At 33.3% G+C, this 26,581-nt stretch overlaps 1 protein-coding gene across 9 annotated transcripts in view; it reads right to left on the bottom strand.

The window, feature by feature from the left end:
• The window catches only part of CSNK1G3 (casein kinase 1 gamma 3), a 102,852-nt gene that overhangs the window by 21,418 nt on the left and 54,853 nt on the right, over positions 1–26,581 (bottom strand). For 3 of the 9 annotated variants that reach the window (XM_012448245.2, XM_012448255.3, XM_064366224.1), the window contains exons 5-11: positions 22,272–22,420; positions 19,873–20,107; positions 6,967–7,052; positions 6,602–6,686; positions 4,579–4,727; positions 3,670–3,765; positions 55–150 (exon numbers count right to left, since the gene is read on the bottom strand). In XM_012448245.2, coding sequence (XP_012303668.1) covers positions 55–150; positions 3,670–3,765; positions 4,579–4,727; positions 6,602–6,686; positions 6,967–7,052; positions 19,873–20,107; positions 22,272–22,420 — 896 coding nt within the window. The remainder of the gene's footprint in view (positions 1–54; positions 151–3,669; positions 3,766–4,578; positions 4,728–6,601; positions 6,687–6,966; positions 7,053–19,872; positions 20,108–22,271; positions 22,421–26,581) is intronic. The other 6 variants (XM_012448280.2, XM_064366223.1, XM_012448303.2 and 3 more) reach the window with 3 other exon arrangements.

Raw genomic sequence — 26,581 nt, 5'->3', positions numbered from 1 at the left:
GGATTAGTTGTATAAATCTGGGTAATAATCACTCATGCAAAAATCAGAAAATACCTGTACCGAGCCACCATGTCTGTCTGCTGCAAGGTGAGCTCTCAAATGGTGGGGATTTGCCTGCTGGGAGTCCCAAGCTGCCCTGTGGTCTGCCGACTGCCATTTATTTAATGCATATGGCATGCATGGAAGAAGAAAAACCCAATATGTTAAACATCTTATCCTCATAATATATAAAACAAACGTATAAAAGGAAATTTTAAATACCCTTACTATTCTGAATCATGGTGCAGTTATCTTTGTATACAGAATGTGGAGTGATTTTAGTTAAGTTGCCAAATTGTGTAATGATCAACAATAAAAATAAAATAGAACCATAAAATTTTAGAAGTAAAAATACTTGAGAAATCAGACTCTACCCTCTAGCTTTATAAATCAACTAACAAAGAACCAGAAAGGTAAAAATGCCATGACCAAGAAAGAACTCCAAATAAATCATGGGCACACTAAAAGGCCACCCACTATATTTTCTTACAGCAGAGGTCATTACTGGTTTTCTGATGAGGATCTACTTTTAGAAGGTACCAATGACAGCCTTTACATAACTGTGCTTGAGATTCTAGAAATATTTTCTCTCTTGCTTAGTTCCCTATTTCTGACTGTGAGGATAATATGAGAAAACAGAAAAGCTATTTGAAAAGGGAGAAGCACTATACAGAATACTATGAGAATAAGACAAAACAAATTTTTTTCTAAGTGATAATCCTACACATATGAATCTCTTTGCTTCCTTGATCTCTTTTTATCTGATTCAAATTAAGAAACCCATTTTTATGAAATAAGCTGAAAATACTTGATGTTTTTAGATCCCTTGGCAAATCTGCATGGCAATAACAAACATTATAATCTATCGGTAGAATTAAGAGTAATTTCTTAACAGGGGTCAATTTCTGTTTCAGAAAAATGTAGACAACACTAATAAAAAAAAGTAGAAAGAAGAATACATTATTTAAGCTTTATTACATGTTTGGTTCTGCATTAGCTGCTTTATATGTTATCGCATTTTGAGGTAGATATTATTATCCCCTTTTACTGATGAAGACAGTGAGACATTAAGCACTTCCCTATAGTCACAGAGCTAGCAAGAAGTATACCAGGAACTCCAATTCAGAGCTTCATGCTCTTCCAATAATAATACTACCTAGCTCCTTACCACAATTTAATATATTCTAAAGCCTTCAGTACTCTTTTCTTTTTTTTTCAAACAAAGTCATGAAAATCTTGCCACAAAGTGCCAAGCACATTGGAGTATAGGGACTCTCAAGCATATTGGTGGCCAGAGCAACCTTCAGGGGAGAGATGTAAAATTCAAGTAGATATGTGAATAAATGTTCTGGCACTAAACTTCCTAAATTAAATTGTACAATGCAAAATTACATGCTCTGTGGCATAAAGTGTGTCATCAAAACAATTATGATAGTTCTATAATGCCTTTTCATTAAACCCTCCAAATTCATAACCAGAATTAAGCAGCTTTGTAGCTTAAGCTGAAATCAATTCTTAAATGAAGTCAAGTCCAGACAAAATGAAAGAATGAAAATGATGCTAAAATTGAGACAAATATCTAGGGCAATAAGCAATATTTTGGGGTCATGGAACTCTCTAAGAATATAGTTAAGAGCTACACACCCTCTCCTGAAAATAAACAATTACATGTATGCAACAATTTCAGAATCTTCTCAACAATTTTTCCTACCATTTATTTAGGGACATTACAAAGGTTTAAGTCATTTGAAATAATCTTTCTTCCTTGGGATTGTGAACTGTAGGTTTCTCATAGAACTTAAACTGCTTAGTAGTCTAGGGATATTTAAGAAGAATTTTTTCTAGATATACAATTTTTCTATCAAGATGAAAATCTGTATATTCACATCTCAAATTCAATATATAAGCCTATCCTAAAGAATTGCCTGAAAAAATTACATATATGTATGTGTGTGTGTGTGTGTGTATGTATGTATGTATGTATGTATGTATATTCCCTACATTTAGTGCAACAAGGACTGGACCAATGAAACATAGTTCCCACCCTCAGTGAGCTTACAATCTAGTTAGCAAGACATGTCTGAAACACATAGAAAATTAAAAGTCTACAACATTAGGTTTATAATTTAATTCAACAATAGAGGAATTTCACTTATTATAATACCTAACAGCTCAAGTAGAGAATTTTAAAGAATATCATATTAATCTTCTTCCAAGTATATTCAAGGAATTAACTCCGGTTTATAAAACACAAACTAAGTCTCAACTTCGGAGCTATTTCTTTCTTTATACAGAATCTTATCAGGGCACTCAAGCTATCAATTAATTTTAATATAGATATGAAGTAATTTATGTAGGAGATCCTTTATGACGCCAATTTTTCTAAGTCAAAAATTTAATATGAATCTTATAAAGTTGGCCATGCTTTATAGCATAATATTGTTAAACACTCCCTAAAAATAGCATTTTATTGTGCTTACGGTTTTTAACAAGTGGTGTACTTTCTTTTGATTTTCATACTGTTTTAAACTTCACTTGAAATTTGATGGGATAAACAATGTAAATGTAAAACAGGACAGCACACTATCCTTCTCCAAAAAGGACTGTAACAGAAAATTTCTAGACATTCTTTAACTCAGTGTGATAGCAAAATTTTTAAATCAAAGAGAGAGAGAGAGAAATTGAAATATTGGTCAAAAATTTCAACAGCTTTCAATTCCTTTACCCAGTCAGGAAACATGAACTCTCCACTTCTATGCCTTATCTCAGACTGACTCTCTACTCCTTGTCTAATCCAGCTCTACCTACTCTTTGCCCCAAACAAACTGAACTGCTGCCTATTCCTCAAATTCTCTATTTTTAAACTTCTGCTTCATATTTTATACTATTGAATCTCCCCAGAATGCCCTTATTTCTTCATTTCCCTTCATTCATTCTTTAGGCTCATGTCAAAAGCTACCTTTTCCATAAAATCTTCAGAGTCCCACATACGATCTCCACCATGGCACTTTAAACTCTAGACACAAGAGTTTTGATTGAATGAAAGCTTACTGTATGCTAGAAATTAACATGCATTATTTCCATTTTATAGATAAGGAAACTGAGGCTTTGAGAGATTAACTCATTTGCCCAGGGTTAAGCCATATCCATGTTTGCCTGATTCTAGAGATTGACTGAGCTCTTATCTACCACATTGCTTTTAGTCACTGGTGACAAAATCATTCTTACAGGTTATACAGTCTTCTTTGCTTCTGCATTTCTACAATGTGTAGAACAGTAGCTTTACAACAGCAGAAATTCAATAAATAATTTATTGAACTAAACGATAGTTAGAAAGATCAAGTGCTATTACTATTCACTCCAATAGAGTACCCCATTGGAATCAAAATATTCTAATAAAATATCAAATACTGCTCAAAGTTTACAATAATTTGTACCATTTATTAAAAATTTATGATTAAATATTTTAATGCTATTATTAAACCAATAAACAGTGAAAATTAAGAGAAAAGTTCATCTATTAAAAACATGTATTTTTAATACTTCAATCTTTTTTATCTATTGAAGAAAAAAGTATATGTTTCAATCATGAAACAAAGAAAGATATTTCATATCTAAAAGGCAGCAAACCTGGTTTTTGGATTGTTGCATCTTATCTCTGTGTTGATGTGCTTCTCTGTTTGATGACAGAGCAGGATCTTGCTGAACTGCACCCACTGGAGTAGGCTACAATACAATAACAATTGGCATCGATACATTCCATTTCAAAAATCTTATTTAAAATCATTTACTTAGCTGCTTAAAGAATTAAGGAAAAAATAAAAGACTGTTAAACAAACTAAAGTTTTAGGTAAAGACACCATTCTCAAAATGTCATTAAAGCTAAGAAGGTAAAGCAAAGAGAATACAGATACTTTTTAAAGCGTTTTTAAAGTATTTCAGTTCTTTATAAAGTATTTATTTTTACACCTACAAAAGACCTTCTGATGCTGTCATTACTTTTAGGCTACATTTTCATATCAAAATGATAAAAATATGTCATTTCCAAAGCAAATGTATAAATAGAATAACCTTTTAAGAAAATTAAAAGAATAAAAAAATAAAATAATAACATTGCTTATTTCCAATATTTTGACTTGGAGAGGCTTATAATTTTAATTTTCATCAAGGTATTAAGGTATTAATCATGGGAATATTACACATTTGACATTAAGAACTAAATCAGGATGAAAAGTTAAAAGTGTAACTCTTCATGCTAAAAGGCAAAGAATCCAGATGAAGGGCTTTGAAAAACTCAAAGAATACTAGTATGGCGCTACCTGCAGAAATGTCCTTTAAAAAACAATATAATGAATCATTTAAAACAACTATTTGTTCTCAACTCTTTTCAAATGAACTATACTATTAAAAAGACAACACACCTATGCAACAACCTTGCATGTTTTTCACATGTACCCCAAAACCTAAAATGCAATAAAAAAAAAAAAAAAAAAAGACAACAGATACTATAAATAATATTTTATTATGTAGAATACTCACCAACTGTTTACCAATCCAGTCATATTCATAATCAAACATATATCCTTTTCGATCAAACAAGTCAGTAAAAAGCTTTCTTAAGTAGTCATAGTCTGGTTTTTCAAAAAAATCTAGCCTTCTTACATAACGAAGATATGTTGCCATTTCTTCTAGAAATAATATAAAAATTATTCAAACTATACTTTTCTTTAATACTCAATAATAAAATTAGGTATCTAAAAGCACATTGTATTATATATTTAAAAAACACTGGAAAAGTAACAAAATTCTACTGCAATTTAAATTTTTCTGAGTTTAATTACAAAAATATTAAAAAGAGGAAAAGAAGGAAGGGGAATAGAGACACAAAAAAATGAGAGGTTCAGTTTAACAACCACTATTTTTGCTTCATTACATTAGGAAAAGCTAAAATTTTTATTTTATAAGATTATTTTTAATGTTTGGTAGTAAGACAAGTTGAATAAGCAACTTAATAATGCACGATTAATCACAAAGCATCATAATCAGTTTATATATTTAAAATTTTATTTAAAATACTGGTGAGAACTGATTTATATTGGCTTGCTGGATTTCCTTTAGAATCAGTGACATACACCAACTAATAGCAAATTCAAATTCCTAACCTTGGCTTTGAGTAGTATTCTAACCAATTAAGCTAACAAATGAAAGCTAAAACAAATGTCAAAAACATAACACAAGGGCACAGTGTAAGTCTTCTCTTAATTTCTAGTCATATATTTAACAATTATTTGGCAATATACAAATCTCTGCATGCTATCATAATTCCAAAATGTATTAGATATATCTATTTTTAAGGGTCATACTTCCCAGAAGAAAAAGAAGAAACAAAAAATACATAAAACACTGGGTAAAATGGTGAGCAATCAGTAAAGCAGGGCATTTTACCATCAGGGCACAGAAAATTATTGCAGTAAGAGATGGTAACTTACACCTAGCATTCACCTAGCCCCAGTCAGAAGGAAAAGGGTAACACCCAGCACAATAGGCAACAAAAGTGGTACACAGTAACCTTCTTATGTGGTGACTCTCCCACTATTCCACTTTCTAGCTAAATACCTGGTTAATTGATTTGGCAACCCCATTTTTCCCACCTTTACATAGGCTTCCTTAATGACACCTATCCTACCTGCCTACACTTAAACTGCTAGTACTATTAATCAACATTTAAAAAAATCTACTTCTAGATATTACAGCAAGAAAGGAAAACATAATTAAAGTTGCTGTCAATGAATAAGATAAACAAGCTTGAGAAAGAGCTACTTTAGATTTTGTTGATAATATTATTATTACATTAATAATGCCAGCATTGTACAGGAAAACTAGGGAATACTAAAGTGAGATAGGAATTCCGTATTATATCTTCAAATTTAGTTCTCTTTTCACTTAATGTCGCTGCAAAAATAAATCACATCATTATTTTAATATACTAACAAGGTATTATTATTTCTTAATTTAGAAACCTTAAGTAAATTTTTGTTGGCTTAATTTGAGTTGCCACAAATCTACTTGAAAGCAAAATTGTTTTCATAAATGCATACAGTTCCCCAAAATAAAATTAGCCTAAAACCAGTGAGGTCAGTAAGGTTTTACTGACCCTACTTAATTTAAGTAAGTTTAGTTTGTAAACTAAACCAACTCATACTTCATATACCTCCTCTGAACTTGACACTGAGATCCAAATGATTAACACCGTATACCAAAACTTTGTATCTGGCATTCCTTAGCAAATATTTTAATTTATTAAAAGTATACCATTAAAGAAAATATTTATTCAGCTAGTACTGATCAACACTTTTAACAGATAGGATTTTCCTTTATTAATACCATTTACAAAGCAAATATACAAAGTGTCCCTGTGGGCTAGGCATCAAATGCTGAAATCCTTTAAATCATATTTTTAGCTCTTTTTTTAAAGCATAGAAAAATAATTTATAAACAAGCAATAAAAATCAGCATTTCTAATTTTCTGTATATAATGCATCAACTTCACATTACTCATTACCTGGAAAATTTTCACATAACACTTCTATTGGTGTAGCCCGTTTTGTATCTCCAATTTTCTGATACCTCTCCTTTAATGTATCAGCCTAAAAACGAAAAAAAAAAAAAAAATCTTGAGAATGTGTTAATTTAAAAATTATTTAGCTGGGCTGTACACAGTAGCTTGTGCCTGTGACCTGAGAGTTTTGGAAGGCTGAGGCAGGAGGAGTGCTTGAACCCAGGAGTTTGAGACCAGCCTGGGCAGCAGAGCCCTGATCCCTACTTACAAAATAAAATTTTCAAATATAAAAATTGTTTAGTTGGAAGAGAGGACCTCAATATCTTAATATTTTATGAAATTCAATAAAAAAACACAAAAACAATTACCTTTAAGCCTTGCCAAGGAAGACTGCCTCTCAGAAAATACATGAACATATGACCTAAAGCTTCTAAATCATCTCTTCTACTTTGTTCTGAAATATAAAAGAAATATAAATTTCACTTTTCTCTTAACAGTTAAGAATGAAGAGTTTATTCTTTCATTAGGTATAAATTAATTTCCAAAAGTTCAACATATAAATACAAAATACAGATCTAGTACCTATAAGTGATAAAATTATATCTATATAAATGATGTTTTTATATTAAGATTATTGTACATCTTTAAAATACTCCTTTATGATTTTTAGATGCTATAAGAGATTTATTTATCTGCTTAGATATCTATTCATGGAAGTACAGGCCAAGGGGAAAAGAGTTCCATTGGTCATTCAGCATCACCGTGTACTATAGCTCTGTCTTAAAGATTCAGAAGGTAACATATTAAAACTTCTGAGAAGTCTAGAGTTTAAAAGTTTTAACTCTTTCAACCCTGCATTTCCTAAAGTTATATGAGCACAAAACTTCTATAATAAATACTCTCCATTAAATTAAACATAATTATGGAGTATTGTGTGTAATATATTTTAAGAAAAACTTGTGTTTGACATATACCAACATTAACAACCCCTTCACTATCACCAAAAATGCTGCTTGAACAAATTGTCATTTTCAAGTTGTTGTTATAACAAAATGTTGTTTAGTACATAAGTGAATAAAGATCACAGACTAAGACTCAGGGATATACTTATAAATATTTGCTGATTGAATGATATTTCAATTTTTGTCACTGAAGTTAAATACTTAAGATTTCTTGATGTTTCAAAATAATACAAAAATGCTGACTACAAATGAGAAAAAAATACTTTAATAAAAGGATGTTTATGTGCAAGATGTTTTATCCAAATGAACAATCATACTATCTAGGCAGAATTCAATGCTTTCAGAAAAGCAAACTTTGATTCAAAGTATGGATCTGAACTAGGATGAAGGGTGAGAAAAGGTTTTGATTGTTACTGTGTACTCTCAAACATTCTATACTTGTTGATATGGTTTGGCTATGTTCACACCCAAATCTCATCTTGAATTCCCATGTGCTGTGAGAGGGACCCAGTAGGAGGTAACTGAATCATGGCGGCAGGTCTTTCCCATGCTGTTCTCATGATAGTGAATAAGCCTCATGAGACCTGATGGTTTTATAAGGAGGAGTTTACCTGCACCAGCTCTCTCTTTCCCTGCCACCATCCACCTAAGATGTGACTTGCTCCTCCTTGACTTCCATGATCACTGTGAAGCCTCCCCAGCCATGTGGAACTGTAAGTCCATTGAACCTCTTTCTTTTGTAAATTGCCCAGTCTAGGGTATGTCTTTATCAGCAGCATGAAAACAGACTAATACACTTGTTTTTAATAATACTTGTTATGATTTAAAGATACTATGTTTGTGTTCTTATTTAATCAATATATATACTTCCATCAGACTGCAAGTTGCAGGAGAGTGGATGTTTCTTTGGCTCATTATTCTCAGGATGCAGTATAATGACTGGCCCAGAGGAGGCACTCAACTCATATTACTGCAATAAATAAATGAATATTTGAAAAGATATAATATTAGATATATGTCCTTTTTCTGTAAGCATCAGGGAAATATCTAAAAGAATATACATCAAAATTGGTAGTCATTAAGGCTACGAGATTGGCACACTAGAGAAGAGACTTCAACTTCCCATTTCACATGCTCAAAATACGATATAATTAAGAATTTTTTTCTTTCTTGTACTTTTTGTTACAAAATTTAAGTACATGCTATTAAAAATAGCAAACTTTTCCAACATAAGTAATGGCCTCAAGTCCATCTACATCCACTAATGAAACATGGGGATGAGAATATGAAAAAAACTAGCTATGACTTTTATAACCAAAATTTCACTTCACTAGATTCTGGTGGTCTTAACGGTAGAGTTTGATAAGTTTTTACAACACACACACACCTGCATAACTACCACCACAATCGAGAAGCATTTCTAATGCTCCAAAAGGTTTCCTATGTCCCTTGCCTATTACTCTCCCCCAACCCCCATAATACCACCGGCCTCAGGAAGTCACTTATCTGCCTTCATCACTACAGATTAGACAGGTGTACATGAATGGAATCATACAGTATAGATTCATGCCCAAATTCTTTCACTTACTGTGTTTTCAGGATTCATCCATGTTGCTGTGTGCAATAATAGCTCATTACTTTTTAATGTTGAGTAATACATTATAATGTGTTTATTCATCTGCTGACAGACATTTGGGTAGATTCCAGTTTGGGGCTGTTGTGAATAAAACTGTTATGAACATTCTTCTTGTACTGGTCTATGTTGACATATGTTTTCATTTATGTTGGGTTAATATCTAGAAGGGGGATTGCTACATGATATTGTAGGTATAGGTTTTGCTTTATTAAAAAACCTTTATACCATTTTCCAAAGGGGTTGTGCCATTTCATATTTCCACCAGCAACGTATGGGAGTTTCAGTTGCTTCCAAACCTGTCCAACCTTTAGTATGGTCTTTTAAATTTTAGCCATGCTAGTGGCTATGAAGTATAAGCAGTACTACTAACTCCTTTGAGAAAAGCAAACTTGAAAGTATGGATTAACTGACTTAATTTGCATTTCACTGGTGACTAGTGTTGAGCTTTATTTCATGTGTTTGTCCATTTAAAAAAGTGGGTTGTCTTATTAAAAAGTTTTAATAGGGGGCCACGCGTGGTGGCTCAGCCTGTAATCCCAGCACTTTGAAAGGCCGAGGTGGGAGGATCACAAGGTCAAGAGATCAAGACCATCCTGGCCAACATGGTGAAACCCTATCTCTACTAAAAATACAAAAAAATTAGCTGGGTGTGGTGGCGCGCACCTGTAGTCCCAGCTACTCGGGAGGCTGAGGCAGGAGAATTGCTTGAACCCGGGAGGCGGAGATTGCAGTGAGCCGAGATCCCGCCACTGCACTCCAGCCTGGTACGTGGCGACAGAGCAAGACTCTGTCTCAAAAAAAAAAAAAATGTTTTAATAGTTCCTTGTATATTCTGGATGCAAGTTATTTTCAGATATGTTTTGCCAATATCTTTTCCCTTCAAGACTATAGCTTGCAATTTTTTGTTTTCTTAAGAGCATGTTTAAAAGAAATTTTATATTTTTATGACGTCCAATTTATCAGAGTTTTTTTCCTCTTATTTTTTATACTTTTGGAGGTCCAATCTAGGAAATCTCTGTTCACAAGCTTACAAAGATTTTCTCCTGTTTTTTGATTCTAGAAATTTTATAGTTATGGTTCCTACATTTAAACCAATTTTCATTTTGAGGTAATTTTTTTTGCTTTTGGTGTGGAATAAGGCTTTAGATTCATTTTTCTCAATATTGAGATCTAGTTACTCTCATATAGTTTCTTGGCAAAACTATCCTTTCCCTTGAGTTGCTTTTGCACCATTCTCAAAAATTAGTTGATCATGTATGTATAAGTCTATTTCACACTCTGTATTTTGACCAACTTATCTGTTATCTGCCTTCATATCAATACCACCCAAAATAAACGGACAAAATAATGACAAATGAGAAAATCAATGACCAGACAATGACCAATGGACAATCAGTAATGAAAACCAGTGAAAACAAAAGCTGGATTGGAAAGTTCAATAAAATCACTAATCCTCTTAGAAGGCTAAAAGAAAGAAACACAAATTACCAATAACAGAAGAAACAGGGGGCATCGGAACAGATCCTACAAATATTAAAAGAATGATAAAAGAATATTACAACCAACCCAATAAATTAAACAACTTATATGAAATGGACAAATATCTTGAAAGTTACTAATAACTAAAACTGCCTCAAGAAGAAAATGTGATAGCTCTGTATCAATTAAAGAAATTAAATTTATTATTTAAAAACTTCCCAAATATAATCCAGACAGCATCACTACTAAATTCTATTAAATGGTTAAAGAAAAATACAAGTTCTACACAAACTCAGGATTAGAAGAGTTCCCAATTCACAGCATTACCCTGTTACCAGAAACAGACAGACATTACAATTAAAGGAAACTACAAGAAATATTCCTCATAAAGACAAACACAAAATCCTTAAAAAGATAATACCTCATGACTAAGGTTCACCCTAGAAATGTAGGCTTAGTTTAACTTTTAAAAATCAATCAGTATAAATCATCAAATTAATAGAATAAAATATGAATCATATCATCATCTCAGATATAGAAAAAGCACATGACAAAATCCAACATGCATTAACGAGAAAAACAAGAAACTCTCAGCAAACTAGGATTCACAAGGAAACTTCATTCTGACAACAATTATGAAAAACGTCAACTAACTTCATTTTTAAATGATAAAAGACACTCCAAAGATGGGGAACAAACAAAGATGTCCACTCTTACCCTTTCTATTCAGTATTGTACTGAAGTTCTTGCCAGTACAAAGAAGCAAAGACAACAAAATTAACAGATATTCAGATTGGAAATGGAAAAGTAAAACTATTGCTCTTTGCAGACAACAGGACTGTATAAGCAGAAAATTTCAAATAATCTACAAAAGGTCTATTACAACTAGTAGGTAAGTTTTAGCAAGGTTACAGTATATAAGGTTAATATATAAAAATCAACTGGGGCCAGGCTCAGTGGCTCACACCTGTAATGTCAGGACTTTGGGGAGGTTGAGGCAGGAGGACAGCCTGAAGCCAGGAGTTCAAGACTTAGCTTGGACAACATAAAGAAACTCCAACTTTACAAAACATTTGTTTTAGATGAGCTGGTGGCTGGGTGTGTTGGTGTGCACTTGTATAGTCCCAGCTAATAGGGAGGGTGAGGTGGAAGAATTCCTTGAGCCTAGGAGGATGAGGTTGCAAGGAGCCACGGTAGCACCACTGCACTCCAGCCTGGGTGACAGAGCAAGACCCTGTCTCTAAAAAATAAAAATAAACTGGATTTCTATACTCACAATGAACAAGTGAAAACTGAATTTTAAAACCAATGCCTTTACAACAGCATCGAAAAACATGAACTGTGTAAGGATACATGTATCAATGTATATGTAAGACCTATATATTATATGCATATAATATATATGCATATAGTTTAATAAACTTAAAATACAGTACATATAGGCCAGGCATGGTGGCTCACACCTGTAATCCCAGCACTTTGGGAGGCCGAGGCGGGTGGATCACGAGGTCAGGAGTTTGAGAGAGACCAGCCTGGCCAATATGGTGAAACTCCATCTCTACTAAAAATACAAAAATTAGCTGGGTGTGGTGGCATGTGCCTCTAGTCCCAGCTACTCAGGAGGCTGAGGCAGAAGAATCACTTGAACCCAGGAGGCAGAGGTTGCAGTGAGCCGAGACTGTGCCACTGTACTCCAGCCTGAGTAACTATGCGAGACTCCAACTCACAAAAAAAAATATACATATATACAGTATATATAAAAGTATACTGAGCCCTACAGTAAGACTCTTTGTTAAGGAGAGGAACTCAATATAAAGGCAATTACTCTTTGAACTCTATCCAAGGGGAGCTTTAGTCACATAGTGCCAATAAGCCATAGTCATAAAATGATCTCGCCTATATGGTTCTATCAGAGAACAGTATTAGTCTCATAACCCACAAAGTATTTCAAAATTCAAGCCATAAGTATTAGCTAGTAAAATAAACTTACTACTGAAGCTCAGTTTGTAATACTCTTTACCCTCATAATTCCTTTCTTTGTATTCTTTCACCAACTGACATATCTGGAAATAAATTTTACCACGTAGTAAGTAATAGAAATTACAGGAAGGCATTCTCTTTGAAACACAGTAACTAAAGAACACCTCCTAGGGCCTTTAACAGTTCTTTTACATGAAAAAAAATCTCCCAACAGTAATCTGGCCCTAACTAAACTACGTTCACATTTTTTAAAGCACTTAACTACAAAGGCCTGTTCGAAAATGAATATTTGTCCACAAAGCCAAGAATCATTGTAAGAACTCTTGCTATGAGCACCTAAAGAAAATAGAAAGTGATGATTTTCTTTACAATAGGTATCATTAAAGATTCTTTTAAATAGGTTCTTGAAACCAATTAAAAAGGTACGTAGTCGATTAAAATTTTCCTTTTCGGGAATATATGTACCACACAGAATAATCAACACATATTAAGAGTCTAATATGTGTCCATGCTTCATATACACTATCTTTCAAAACTACAGCTACACTGAAAACAGTTATTTGTAATCCCAAATAAGGAAAGTAAAGCTCAGAAAGATTAAGTGACTACTTCAAAACTAGTTACCTAATAAGTGAAGGGCAAGATTTCAGCCCACTTGTCTGCATTTTCTTTATTTTGGAAAGCATTTTATCACTTAATCAAATGCTGATTGCAAACCTTCTGCAATGCTTTTCTATTTAAAACTTCTACTCTTATAGCTCAAAATTATTTTTTTAAATCAGATTTCATTCCTCACTTGCCTAGCACTGTTTCTATTTCAACTGAAATTTCAATTCAATTTTCAACTATATTCCTTTTTCATTAACTCAAATTTATTGATGCCTCACACAGAAGCAGGAAATTTTCTATGATACTTGCATTTGTTTGCAAACTTTCTACTGCATTTTCTACCATAGTGAAAAACAATGAGGCCAAAAGACATGTTGGCTAAGCTAAGTACAGACATGAGAACACAGCTCAAACAACAAAAATTCTCCCTGAAGAAAGTTTAAATCATTTCTTATAAGTAAAAAATAAAAATTATCCACTACAAGGAAGTAAAAGGTTAACTTCATATTTCCTTCTTAGATATTAAAAGTTACTTTAGTCGGCACTACTAAAAAAACAAAAATATATCTTCCTCAAGATTCATTGAGCTCAATTTTCAAAATTATATAACAAAAATGGTTAAAAAAAAAAGAGAATACAAACAAAAAAGGAAAGAAAAAAACACAATTATGCAAGACAATACACAGCAACAGTTGACTAATCTAAACACCTAATCAAGTAATAAAAACAAAACTTAGAAAGAAAAGTTTTCTGTGCAACTGAACCCAGTACACGCATTCACTTAATTCCTAACGTTCTCTTGAAATCAAGTTCTCTTAATTTAGACATAATTCTATTAAGTTTGGTGACAAGGTCAAAAGAAGTAAATCAAAAGCAGAGAAAAACAAAGTGTTGCCAGCAGTAGCTATACTACGTACAATATCAAAAGGTAACGGATAACACAGGTGAAGGCCAAAAAATAAAAAACAAAAAACATATCAATTACATTCATTATACTTTAAGAAAACAAGAAATGATACATTTTAAACTGTTATAATACAATTATAAAATGTAAATACATGTTTTTGAACTGCAAAAAAGCTGTGTAAGCAGCTTAAAGAGCAGGTCTCAGAAATTTGGACAATTAACCTAGAAATTAAATTATATGAATCACATCACAGAATGCTAGCACAGAAAGAAGCCACTTTTGGAACACCATAATTCTGTGATTCCTTCTCTCTATTCAGAGAACTTACACTCAGAAACTTGAAACATCATTCTCCTATGAACACAGATTTTTATTAACACTTACAAAGCAACTCCGAACTTATCCCTCAAATACTAGTTTCTTTATTCTTGAATAACCAATGAAAATTTAAAAATAGAAGACTTGATTTTTATTTAAAGACTACCCACCAAAGAGAAATATACATTATTTACTTAGTGTCAAATGACTTCAACAAGAGACATAAAGGGGAAAAAAAGTCATCCAAAGGAAGATTATGAGGTTCAAGGCAGCTGACAAAAGTCTTTAAAAAGAATTAGACATGGTCAGATCTGACACAAAAATAACAATATGACAACGCTAAAGAAAGTTTTCATGCAAAGACACTACGGAAATCCACATCTGTAACACAAAGCTTCATCAAGACTGCATCTTGAACAGAGACTTAAGCAGATACAAGAAAGGTGTAAATGCCTTCTGAACATAAATGACCTAGCTAAAATCAAGATACTACAAGAATAAAATGCTAATTTCTATTATGTGATATTACACTACTCTTCCATATTATCGTATTAGGAACATCTTTTTCCTTTTTAAGCCTAATGTAAGTATCAGTCTCCAAAAAGGAAAAATACTTACAAACACATATAATGTTTCTTTGACCAAATATTCTATTTTGAAAAATTCATATGAGCAAGAAGTCCTTGAGTGCCTAAGAATGAATGAATGGATGGAAAGATGGATGAATAAATAAGGCTTTAAAAGTAATCACTGGCTGGGCGCGGTGGCTCACGCCTGTAATCCCAGCACTTTGGGAGGCCAAGGCGGGTGTATCACGAGGTCAAGAGATCAAAACCATCCTGACCAACATGGTGAAACCCCGTCTCTACTAAAAAAAAATACAAAAATTAGCTGGGCGTGGTAGTGAACGCCTGTAGTCCCAGCTACTCGGGAGGCTGAGGCAGGAGAATTGCTTGTACCCAGGAGGCGGAGATTGCAGTGAGCCAAGATGGCACCACTGCACTCCAGCCTGGCGCCTGGTGACTGACAACAGAGTGAGACTCTGTCTAAAAAAAAAAAAAAAAGTAATCACCAAGATCCAGGCAAAGCAGGGAGTGCAGAAATAATATATGCACAAATTAAAATCACATTAAAAGGTCAGGTTTTTTCTGCTCCTTTTCCTTCTTTATCTCTTCCTGACTCCTCGCAAGACCAAGTACTATAAACTTAAAAAAACACTATATCTTCTATGTCCAAAGGTATCCCAATTTACTGAATTAAAGCTTTAATTCCTTAGCATCCAAATTGAATTATCTTAGCTTACTCTTAATTTTTTAAGTAGGAATTCATGTAATCTTGGGAACAAAATTTTTTATCTGTTAATATTACCCATCTACTCCTGAGTTTTACCTGAAAACTGAGAAGCAGGATGCTTATAAATGGGGAAAAGTAAACATTAAACATTTGCTGTTTGCTATACTTGTCAAAGAAATAAATTTTTGTTTTATTCCTGAAAGAGGAGTAAAGAGAGATTATCACAATAGTTAAATCTCATTTCCCAGGTACTGAGGACTTTTCCTAACAATGGCAAACATATCACACTCACTTCACCATTTCTACAAATAGAATGCTGTTACAATTACCATTGTTCAGATAAAGAACATTAGGCCCTAAGGAAGCTGTGACTTCATGTCTCACAATAAAATAGTGGTGAACCTTTGTTAGTTATAAAATACTCTGTTAACAACTCCCATAAAATGAAAATTTCTCACAGATACTGCACATGTAAATAAATACAAGTGTGCCTAATTTTAACAGAAGTCACAATCCTAAAAGTTTTATAGCTACCCAATCATATTTTTAAATCTATTCGGAAAGTCAGCTATTGAAAGCTACCACGTGGAAATATTATCTGAATAAAACTTGCATTTTATAATTTTAAATATTTGATATTTTTCTTAAAAAAACAAAAAACAAGAAACAAAACCAGAAAATTGACATTTTTCAGGCATTTCAGATGCCTGACAAAAAAAATGCCATAAGCCTACAGTCAGATGGGCTGTCAGGAAAGATGCCACATCCTATTTAGTTATGATTGAGAGGCAGTCCCTACTGTATAGGGACATGCTCTATGCAGTAGCTAAGGCTGGGGAGAATGGTTAGAGAAAAAGCTAAGAATAGGGTAAGATCAGGAGCTGAAAGTTGAATTAGATGACTTCCAAGATTCAGTCCAAATATGTGATTGTATATTGGAAGGTACTTTTGAGCAGCAGTGATGGATATGTACTGATTGGTTCACATTTCTGTCTATCTGTTGTGAGATGTCTAATAGTATCTGAAAGCAGAATATCTAAAAGCAGATAATTAAGTTTGTACTTCCTCTGTGATGAACACTGACTGTGGCAAATATAATCTAGAATTGACTTTTTAAGAAACACACAAAAGTAATTCAATAGGAAAGAATATGATATCATAGAAAGAACCTCAACCCCTATCTCACACCATATAAAAAAATCAATTCTGAAGTAAACGCTAAAACCTTAAAGCTTCTAGAAGAAAGCATAAAATGTAACGAAGGTATAGATTTGTCTACCTTATCACATAAAGGTAAAGATTTGTTAGAATTCAAAAGGCAATAACTATAAAAAAAACTGACAAACTAGACTTCATAAATATTCAATAGTTCTGCTCATCAAAAGATACCGTTAAGAAAATGAATAGGCAAGCAAAGACTGGAAAAAATTATTCACAATGCATATAATATGAAAAAATAATTTTACCCAGAATACATAAAGAACTCATTAACAATAAAATTAACATTAACAATAAAATAACACACACTTCTCAAAAGAAGATACACAAATAGCCAATACATACATGAAACAGATCTCAGAAACAATAATCACAAGGAGTTAAAAGACCAACCCATAGCCACTAGAATGGCTACAATGAAAAAGACTGACAACACTAAATGTTGTCAAGAATATAAAACAAAATTCTCATTCATTGCTCGTGCAAATTAAAAAAAAAGTACAAACACTCCCAAGAACAGACAGGCAGTTTCTTATAAAGTTAAATAACACCTACTATAGGGCCAAACTGAAAAATATGCCCACAAAAAGATTTGTAAGAATATTATACAAGTTTTATTCATAAGTCAAAAACTCAATCAAACATCCATCAACATTCGAATGGGTAAGCAGTTTGTGCAATGGAATTTGACCTAGCATTAAAAAAGAATAAACTGCTGATACTGGCAACAACATAGATGAATCTTACAGACATTATACCAACCAAAAGAAGTTGGATGGTTCCATGTATATGAAGTAATAGAATTAGCAAAACTCATCTGTTGTGATAGAAATCAGATCAGTGGTTGCTTCTAGAAAAGAAGGGGAATGACTAAGATGGGTAAAATGGAAGTCTATAGGATGATAGTGTTCTAAATCTTGATAGTGCTATGGGTTACATAGTGTCCATATTCATCAATACTCACAAATTATATAATCAAATGGTGTATACTTTACCCAATGTAAATTTTAAATAAAAATTTCAAATAAAAAAAGAACTCTTCAATAAAATAAGAATTACGAGACTTGCTTTACAAAGTGGTATCATTTGGCAATCTGAAACTACTTTCTGAGAATCCTCAGCTTTTAAAAACAAGTAAATATGAGTAGTGATAGCCAGATTTCCCACTGTTGGTTAAAAAAAAATACAAATATGGAAAAGGGATGGGAATTACAAATATAGAAAAGGGAAATACTATTTTGTACTGACATTGAAATTAGAAGTATATCAGTATAAACTCAAAGTTTTTAATAGATATTAATGTGTGTGTATATATTATATACATATGTAGTCATATTTCTATGTGTGTATGAATATACATATATGCACAAACATTTCCTAGTTCTGCTGCAGAAAGGGCCTAGCAGTAACAACATACCACAGTAATGAGCATACTCAGTGGCCAAATCTTGGTTTCTAAATACCATTAACCGATAAAAGGATTCAGAACTTCTTGGAGAAAAGGACTGATTATGGGGCTTCAGAAGAGAATCTGCAAGATGAGTTTGTTTATAAGAACTTGCTGCACCAGAAAGTAATAAAGTACTGAAAGAATCATGAGAATGTGTCAAAAGGACAGAGAAGCCAACTTGAAGGTGCAACCAGTGGCCAAATCTGGAACCCTTTGGATATCAAATAAATAATGATTTGCGGTAAGCCGAGATCACGCCATTGCACTCCAGCCTGGGTAACAAGAGTGAAATTCCGTCTCAAAAAATATATATATATATTGATAATGCATTCAATACATTACATTAAATAAGAATAAGTTTATATAGACGTAAGTCAATAACTGAGGTAAAAAGGAAAGCTTCTGCTTATATTAGAATATCAACTGACAAATAAGGAAATGTAAATATAAGAAATAATGGAGTTAGAAAATCATCAATGGATGCTAAATCTAGAGGGTAAAAATCTGATGAGGAACAACATATTTACATAATCCCAAAATCTAACTTCAAAATACTTCTTAATTACAAAGGGAAAATAAGAAACTTTTCAGTAGAGAAATTTCGCAGATAATCACCCAAGCAAGTGACCCCAACATGATGCACCAAGAACGTCTCATTTCTATTATATTTGGACTCAAAATGCCTACCCAAATCTAGTCAAAGAGAAATGACAGACCCAAATTGGAGATATCCTATAAAATAGCCTGTGCTCCTAAAAACTATTAAGGTCATGAGCCATAAAGAACAACTGAGGAACTGTTCCAGATGAAAATGATTGAAGGGATATGATAAATAAATGGACTTGGGTGAAGGAAAAAAGCTATAAAAAAAATTCTGTGAAGTTGATACTGTTTCATTCTTTTTACCAATAAGAAACCCCCTAAAAAGGTTAAACTTGTCCAGAGTCACAGTTAGCATACAGGTAAGCCAGCTCTGCCCACCTCTAAGGTATATGCTCTTAGCATTATACTTACTAGGCTAATTGCTATTTCTGCAGCTAGCCATATTGGAGAGCTATAGTCTCAATCCAAAAGTTCCACATGCATTAAATTCAGTTAAAATTTGGTATTCTCTTATATTTTGTAAGAGAAATAATTAGATGCATCTCCAAAACTGTACCAAAGTTGGACATTTCAAGTTACAGAAATACAAAAAAAAAAACACAGAAAATGGAAGGATAGCTGTCATTCATTTACCCTATAATAACTTACTTTCAAAGAGTTATTAAAAATAAATGAAAGTAAACTCTAGGTAGATGTGATAAATGAAAATTATAATAAAAGCTATTGTATCTGCAAAAACTGAACCATAACAAATAAAAACACACAGTGTTAGCACAGCTGCTGAATTCAAGCTTCCATACTTACAAAAGGTACACATACCTTTTCCTAAATGTGTGTTTATGCTCATATATCTAGCTGTTCCTGTAAGGCTCTTGTGTTCTCTGTATGGTATGTGTTTCTTTGTCTCTGGATCAATATATTCCTTTGCCAAACCAAAATCTATAATATGAATAACTTGCTGGGTTTTGTTTCCTGGTCGTCCTATTAAGAAGTTCTCAGGTTTTACATCTCTGTATATCAAGTTCTTTGAATGGACATATTCCATGCGAGAAATCTTGGTTTAAAAAAAAAAAAAAAGAGAAGTTTTATTTTGGGCTTAGACTAGCCTAAGCAACTATGATAAAAGCAAGACAGAACTTTCACAATGAAAACATACAAAATAAATAAATCATAAATTGTTTCAACCCTTTAAAAGTAACATAATGTGTCACCGTGTCGTTCTTCAAATACACATATCGAATTACAATTTAAAAACTTTGCTTTTACTATTATGGTCACTGAGAAACAAGAGTATTTGAATTTTATGGATTCCTTTCATATCAATAAGCCTGATTCAATCAACACTTTCAGAGGATGCTACTTCATAAAATCAAAAAGCCATATTGATACAAGACTTTGAACTCAAAAGTATAAGCAGATATATGGAAAATGGTGCAATATAGTCTTCCTTATCAGGTCAATAATTGAGCAACTTTTACAATTATATTAAAGAAATTTAAGAGTCTAAACTATTAAATAAAAACAAAACACTATCAGTATCTTTTTCTTTTCGTAACACATTTCCTTTACTTTCTCCTAGGTATTAAACATTTAAAAATGATTAATCTTAAAGCTAGGAAAGTCTGGAATCCAACTCTAATATTAATAATATAGTTCATTTTTATTATTTCACAGATTTTCAATGTTCATTGTACAAATTATCATAAAATAGAATATTACAAATAAGAACATAAAATTGCTCCATTTAGTGATAATCATGGTTAACAATGCAATGTAAACATATGGTTACACAGGTCATTCTAGTTTGTTTAACAAGCTTTGCATCACATAATATACAATATTTTATGTATATATATTCTTAATGATATAAGCATTTAAGATTACAAAATATTCTGTTCCATTTGGAGAGAACTGTTGTTTTGGTGGCTTTCTTTTTTTTTTGAGACAAGGTCCCATTCTGCCACCCAGGCTGGACCACATAGCTCACTGCAGCTTCCACTTTCAACCTCCAGGCTCAAGCAATCCTCTTGCCTCAACTTCCTCAGCAGCTGGGACTACACAAGCACACCACCACACCTGGCTTATTTTTTATGTTTTGTAGAGACAGAATCACACTCTGTTGCCCAGATTGATCTTCAACTCCTAGGCTCAAGTGATCCTCTCGCTTCAGCCTCCCAAAGTGCTGGGACAACAGGCACAAGTCACCACATCTAGCCTATGAAACATCCTTTAATATGCACTTTTTAATAGCTGCATATTTTCCTCTGGCTGTTATTCAACTAACTCTGTTATTTTTGCACATTTGGGTTGCTTCCCATTTTTTAATTATAAACATCCTTTCATATAAAGCTTTAAGTATCTATGAATACATCCAAAGGATAAATCTGTAGAAGTAGAATTAATGAGTCAATGAATAAAAACAATTTTAAGACTTCTGCAGCACCCTTCTATTGGCATTTATTTCAAAACTGCTTTAAAATCACTCTTGAATTATTATCCCATAGATTCCCTGAAGTCTAAGTAATTTATCAAGATGCTCTCATTAGTTTGCTTCTTGTTTTTCGAGGTCATAAAGTTTATTACCAAAATTAAGATTTCATGTTTTTCTTTCTGGGTACAGTGGCTCATGCCTGTCTGTAATCCCAGTACTTTGGGAGGCTGAGGCAAGTGGATCACAAGGTCAGGAGATCGAGATCATCCTGGCTAACACAGTGAAACCCTGACTCTACTAAAAATACAAAAAATTAGCCAAGCGTGGTGGTGGGTTGAGGCAGGAGAATCACTTGAACCCAGGAGGCAGAGGCTGCAGTGAGCCGAGATCGTGCCACTGCACTCCAACCTGGGTGACAGAGAGAGACTCTGTCTCAAAAAATAAAATAAAATAAAAAGGAATCCATAAAGAACACATGTTTCTGAGGATTCTCTTTTGAAGTATTCATCTTTTATATGAAAAAACTGCTAGCAACAACTTAGTTCTCAAACTGAGCATTCTGATCTTAATGCAGCTAACATATCAGTTTTTATATAAATAAAAAACACTTGACTCAGTTATTTTAAGTTACATGGATCCCAGAAAGAAAGACAGTATGAAAAGTAGAATCATCTGTATTAGGTCAAATGCTCTATAAGACATCACATAACTTTAAACTTTTAAGATGAATTTGTGACCAACAACCATGCACTTGTTCAAACAACGTCAAATACCCTATTTTACTTACCAATTGTATAGCTATCATGAGAACTGTTTTAAGAGAAAATGTTCTGTCACACAAGTCAAACAAGTCTTCCAAACTAGGTCCCAGCAGTTCCAGCACCATAGCATTGTATTTACCACAAGGGCCGAAATAGTAAACTTGAGGTATACCATCTGGGGGAAAAAGAAATAGTCATTAAATAATTTCATCATCCTAAATACTAAGGTTTTCCTCCTAAAAACTGATATTTAAAATTTTATATTTTCAAGAACTAATGCAGTACTATTACTTTTCCCAGGTACATACTTTTCTTGACCAAACCTCCCCACCTCCCAATACCTTTTCTCTGATGTTCACATTATACCCTAGATACACCTCCATTGCAGCTACATAAACTGAATTACATTATAAACAGTACTTCATTGTTTCTCTCTACCACCTTACTACTGAACAAAAGCTGGGCTTTTTCGCTTTATATTTCCATGGCCTGGAGAAAGACTTAGCACATAGGAAAGATTCCAGTTCTATTGAACAAGAGACACTACTGGCTTTAATAACCTTGTGGTAGGCATACTGCTAAGATCACCCCTCACCCCCAAGATTCTCATCCTCTGGTGGATAAACCTTACATAAACCCCTTCCCTTGAATGTGGGCAGGATTCCTGGGATCTCACTATTGTGACTAACTTACATTGCAGATGTAATTAAGCCTCCTATCCGTTAACTAACTTACACTGCAGATGTAATTAAGCCTCCTATCCGTTGACTTTAAGTTGATCAAAAGGAAGAGAGAGTATCCTGGTCAGCCTGATCTATTCAGGTGAGCCTTTAAAAAGAAGGTCTAGAAGTCAGAGATATTGGAAGCAGCAGAGAATTCTCCTTTTGGCCTTAAAGAAGCAAACCACCATGCCGTGGAGGGAGCCACATGCCAGATAGGAATCCTCCAGGAAGTAAGGGCCTCAGTTCTATTGCCATGAGGAATTGAATTCTGGCAAGACCAATAAACTCGGAAGAGAGCACTGAGGCTCATGTAGATTGTAGTCCAGGCTTACACCTTAATTTCCACATGGTAAGACTCTAAACAGAAGACCCAGCTAAGCCATGCCTGTATTCCTGACCCACAGAAATTGTGAAATAATAGTCTTTCATTTTAAGCCAGTAAGATCTAGTAATAATTCATTACACAGCCATACAAAATAATACAGACTCCAAATATGAAGTCTGAATGCCTAGAAGTCATCTTTTCATTTTCAGAGCTAACAGATTCCCAATAAACTAAAATATAAGGGATCAATTTCCTTTATGTGAAAGTTTTCAAAATCAAAATGGAGTCACTTGTGTTAAAGCCCTGACAGACAGAGCTAGGGAGGGGAGCTGAAAGAAGGATTCTCACACATATATATGCCGGATAACAAGAATTATCACAAAAGTGCAAAAACCACAACCTGGAACAAAAGCCACTGCAACCTTACAAAAAATTACTCTGTGAGTATATCTGTCCAGCAACTGCCTGTCCAACCTTGGACTGATGCCATTCTTGTTAATGATCCTTGTAGCCAAGGAGAATTGTCTCAGAACAACTTATGTGACCCTCCCCATTTTTCCTTTAAAAACTCTTATCTTCCTTTACCTCCCTGAATATATTCACATATATTCCCATTGTGATGCCCACTCCTAAATATCATTTTTAGAGTTTCCCTATTATTTAGTTTGACACTTAACACTGCATTTATGTATCTATTAGCAGGAAAAAATGAACTTCTTCCACCACAAATGTCTCGGTTTTACTTCCAAGTGATTTTTCTTTCAGTATATTGAAAGGGAAAACAATTCTAATAAAAACTTCTCATTTACATATAATATTTAAATATAATATTTACTCTATTATTTTGAATATAAATTATTATAGGACAGAAAACACTGAACTAAAAACCAAGACAACTACATTCTTAGTCTAACCTAATATTCATCAGCTGTATGGCTAGCTTGTCATTCAACCTCTCAAGTGGGCCTCAGTTTACTTATCTATAACAATATTAGTGATTTGGATAAGACAAGTATTCCTCAGATATGAATATGAATGAGGCAGTAGAACATCTGCAGGTGGGAATGGAAGATAGTGTAATCACTGTAGTCCCAGCTACCTGGGAGGCTGAGGCAGGAGAATCGCTTGAACTCAGGAGGCAGAGATTACAGTGAACACAGATGGCGCCACTGCACTCCAGCCTGAGTGACAGAGCAAGACTCTGTCAAAATAATCAAAGCAGGAATGGGTACAAATTGAAACTACATACATGATGCCCTCCCCAGAAACGGAGATTCTGATACACTCTAATGTGTATATGTCAGCACCCCCTGCAAACACACATCACACACACTTGTCTCATCTCCTCTTGCTACTGGGAATCAAAGCCACTCGTACCAGCTGCTCTTATATGTATCTGTCATATCTACCCCTCACATGTGTAAAGGTGGAGAAAAGGTTCAGAAACAGGGAATGAGAGGCTTGTTAAGTTTATTCCAATTCTAAAATCCTACTTTTACAATTCTATATACATTAAGAAGCTGGAGATGCAATTAAGATTTACAAACAGCCGTCAACAACCACAACATTAACAGCTCTCAGCTACTAAGCTTTTAAAATTCTTTCCATAATGTTTTTCCCCACTCTATGCCACTGAAAGTTAATTTACATCCTCTCAATTTAACAATCTCTAATAACTTATTCTACTCCAGTTTGTTACTTCTGATATGAAGGGTGCATGGAAGTTAGATCAAATCTTGTTAGAAGTATATACAAAATGTAAAAATAAAAAGGCTTTGAACTTCTTCAATGAAAGGACTGTCAAAAGGCTCCTCTGCTTCCTTCTGAATCACAATCTATATTCCTGATAGTTAACGTTGTTGAGATATGACTTCTGAATAAGACAGATAGCAGTATGTTTTAGTTTATAAAATGACTGTTTTTTTCCAAATGTTTTTAACAGTTTCCAAAACAGGAAAACCATTTAAGGAATTTCACTGTCTTACTTAATTGAACAAATACTTACTGAACATATACTATATCTTTATGGGACTGGGTTAGGCATTATGAATACAAAAGTGAACAAGACACCATGCTAGGGATGCTTTAACCCAGGAATACAAGGTTGGGTTAATATTCAAAAATCCACCAATGTAATTCACCATAATAATAGAATAAATGGCAAAAACCATAAGATCATCCTAATGGGTACTAAGAAAGCATTTGATATAGCACTCAAAAATCTGGAATAGAGGGTTCCTAAATCTGATAAAAGGAATCTAGGAAAAACCACCAGCTAACATCACATTTAATGGTGAAAGATTGAATGCTTTCCATTAACTACTGAGAGAAAAGAAAATCCAATTTTAACTTTTCTATTTGACTGCAATGAAGCAAAATAAATAAATAAAAAGCATTATTCAATAATGAATGAATGGACTCTACTACTTCAAGAAAAACTGACATCAATAATAAAGGCTTCAAGCAACTAGAATTTTGTAAAGATTTTTATATGCTATGATGACCTTGACAGTTTTCCAATACTTAAAAACTTGTTCTGATGAAATCGTGGTGATATTACCTATTATGATTTAATTTTGGGTAGTGAAATGTGTCAGTACTTGAAATACATGCATAACTCAATGAACCAGTGTTCTCCCAAGGACAATGCATGTAGTTACAAAATCACACATGGGTAAATGGTTCAAAGTACAATGGATTTTAATGTATGAGAGTAGAAAAAGGTTTTTGATATGATTTGTATACTCTACATTGTAACTGACCTTTAAGAAACAATCACTTGTCAAATTTTGGTGTAGACTAACTTTGTTAATCTTGACTAATTAATTTTTTAAATTATGAATATGTCAAAGGCATATTCATAATTAAAAAATTAATTAGTCAAGATTAACAAAGTTGTGGGTTGTTTCTATTCTCATACATTGATGAGAATAGAAAGTAGTAGGTTTTTGGAGGAAAATTACCCTAACCTTTTATTTTTGGAGGAAAATTACCCTATCCTTTTGCTTTTAGAGGAAAATTACCCTATCCTTTTCAAAGTAAGTATACATACACATACAGTGATGTTCAAGCTTCATTGTTTGTTACAGTTGCAAAAAGAACTGGCAGCTACCTAAAAATCCATCAACTCTAGGCTAATCAAACAAATTATCAGCGTGGTGCAACTGTAATTGCAGTTTTTGCATTGTTGGAATTTTCTGTTTGATATTGGAATACATTCTTAAATGTGGTCATGTTACACATCATTTTAATGCATGTTTCTCGTTTTATGTATTTTTGGTAATGACTT

This window comes from Aotus nancymaae, unplaced genomic scaffold, assembly GCF_030222135.1.
Source record: "Aotus nancymaae isolate 86718 unplaced genomic scaffold, 86718_ANA_hifiasm-v0.15.2.pri h1tg000064l_0, whole genome shotgun sequence".
NCBI classification, from domain to species: Eukaryota; Metazoa; Chordata; class Mammalia; order Primates; family Aotidae; genus Aotus; species Aotus nancymaae.
This window is presented reverse-complemented; position numbering and strand designations above follow the sequence as displayed.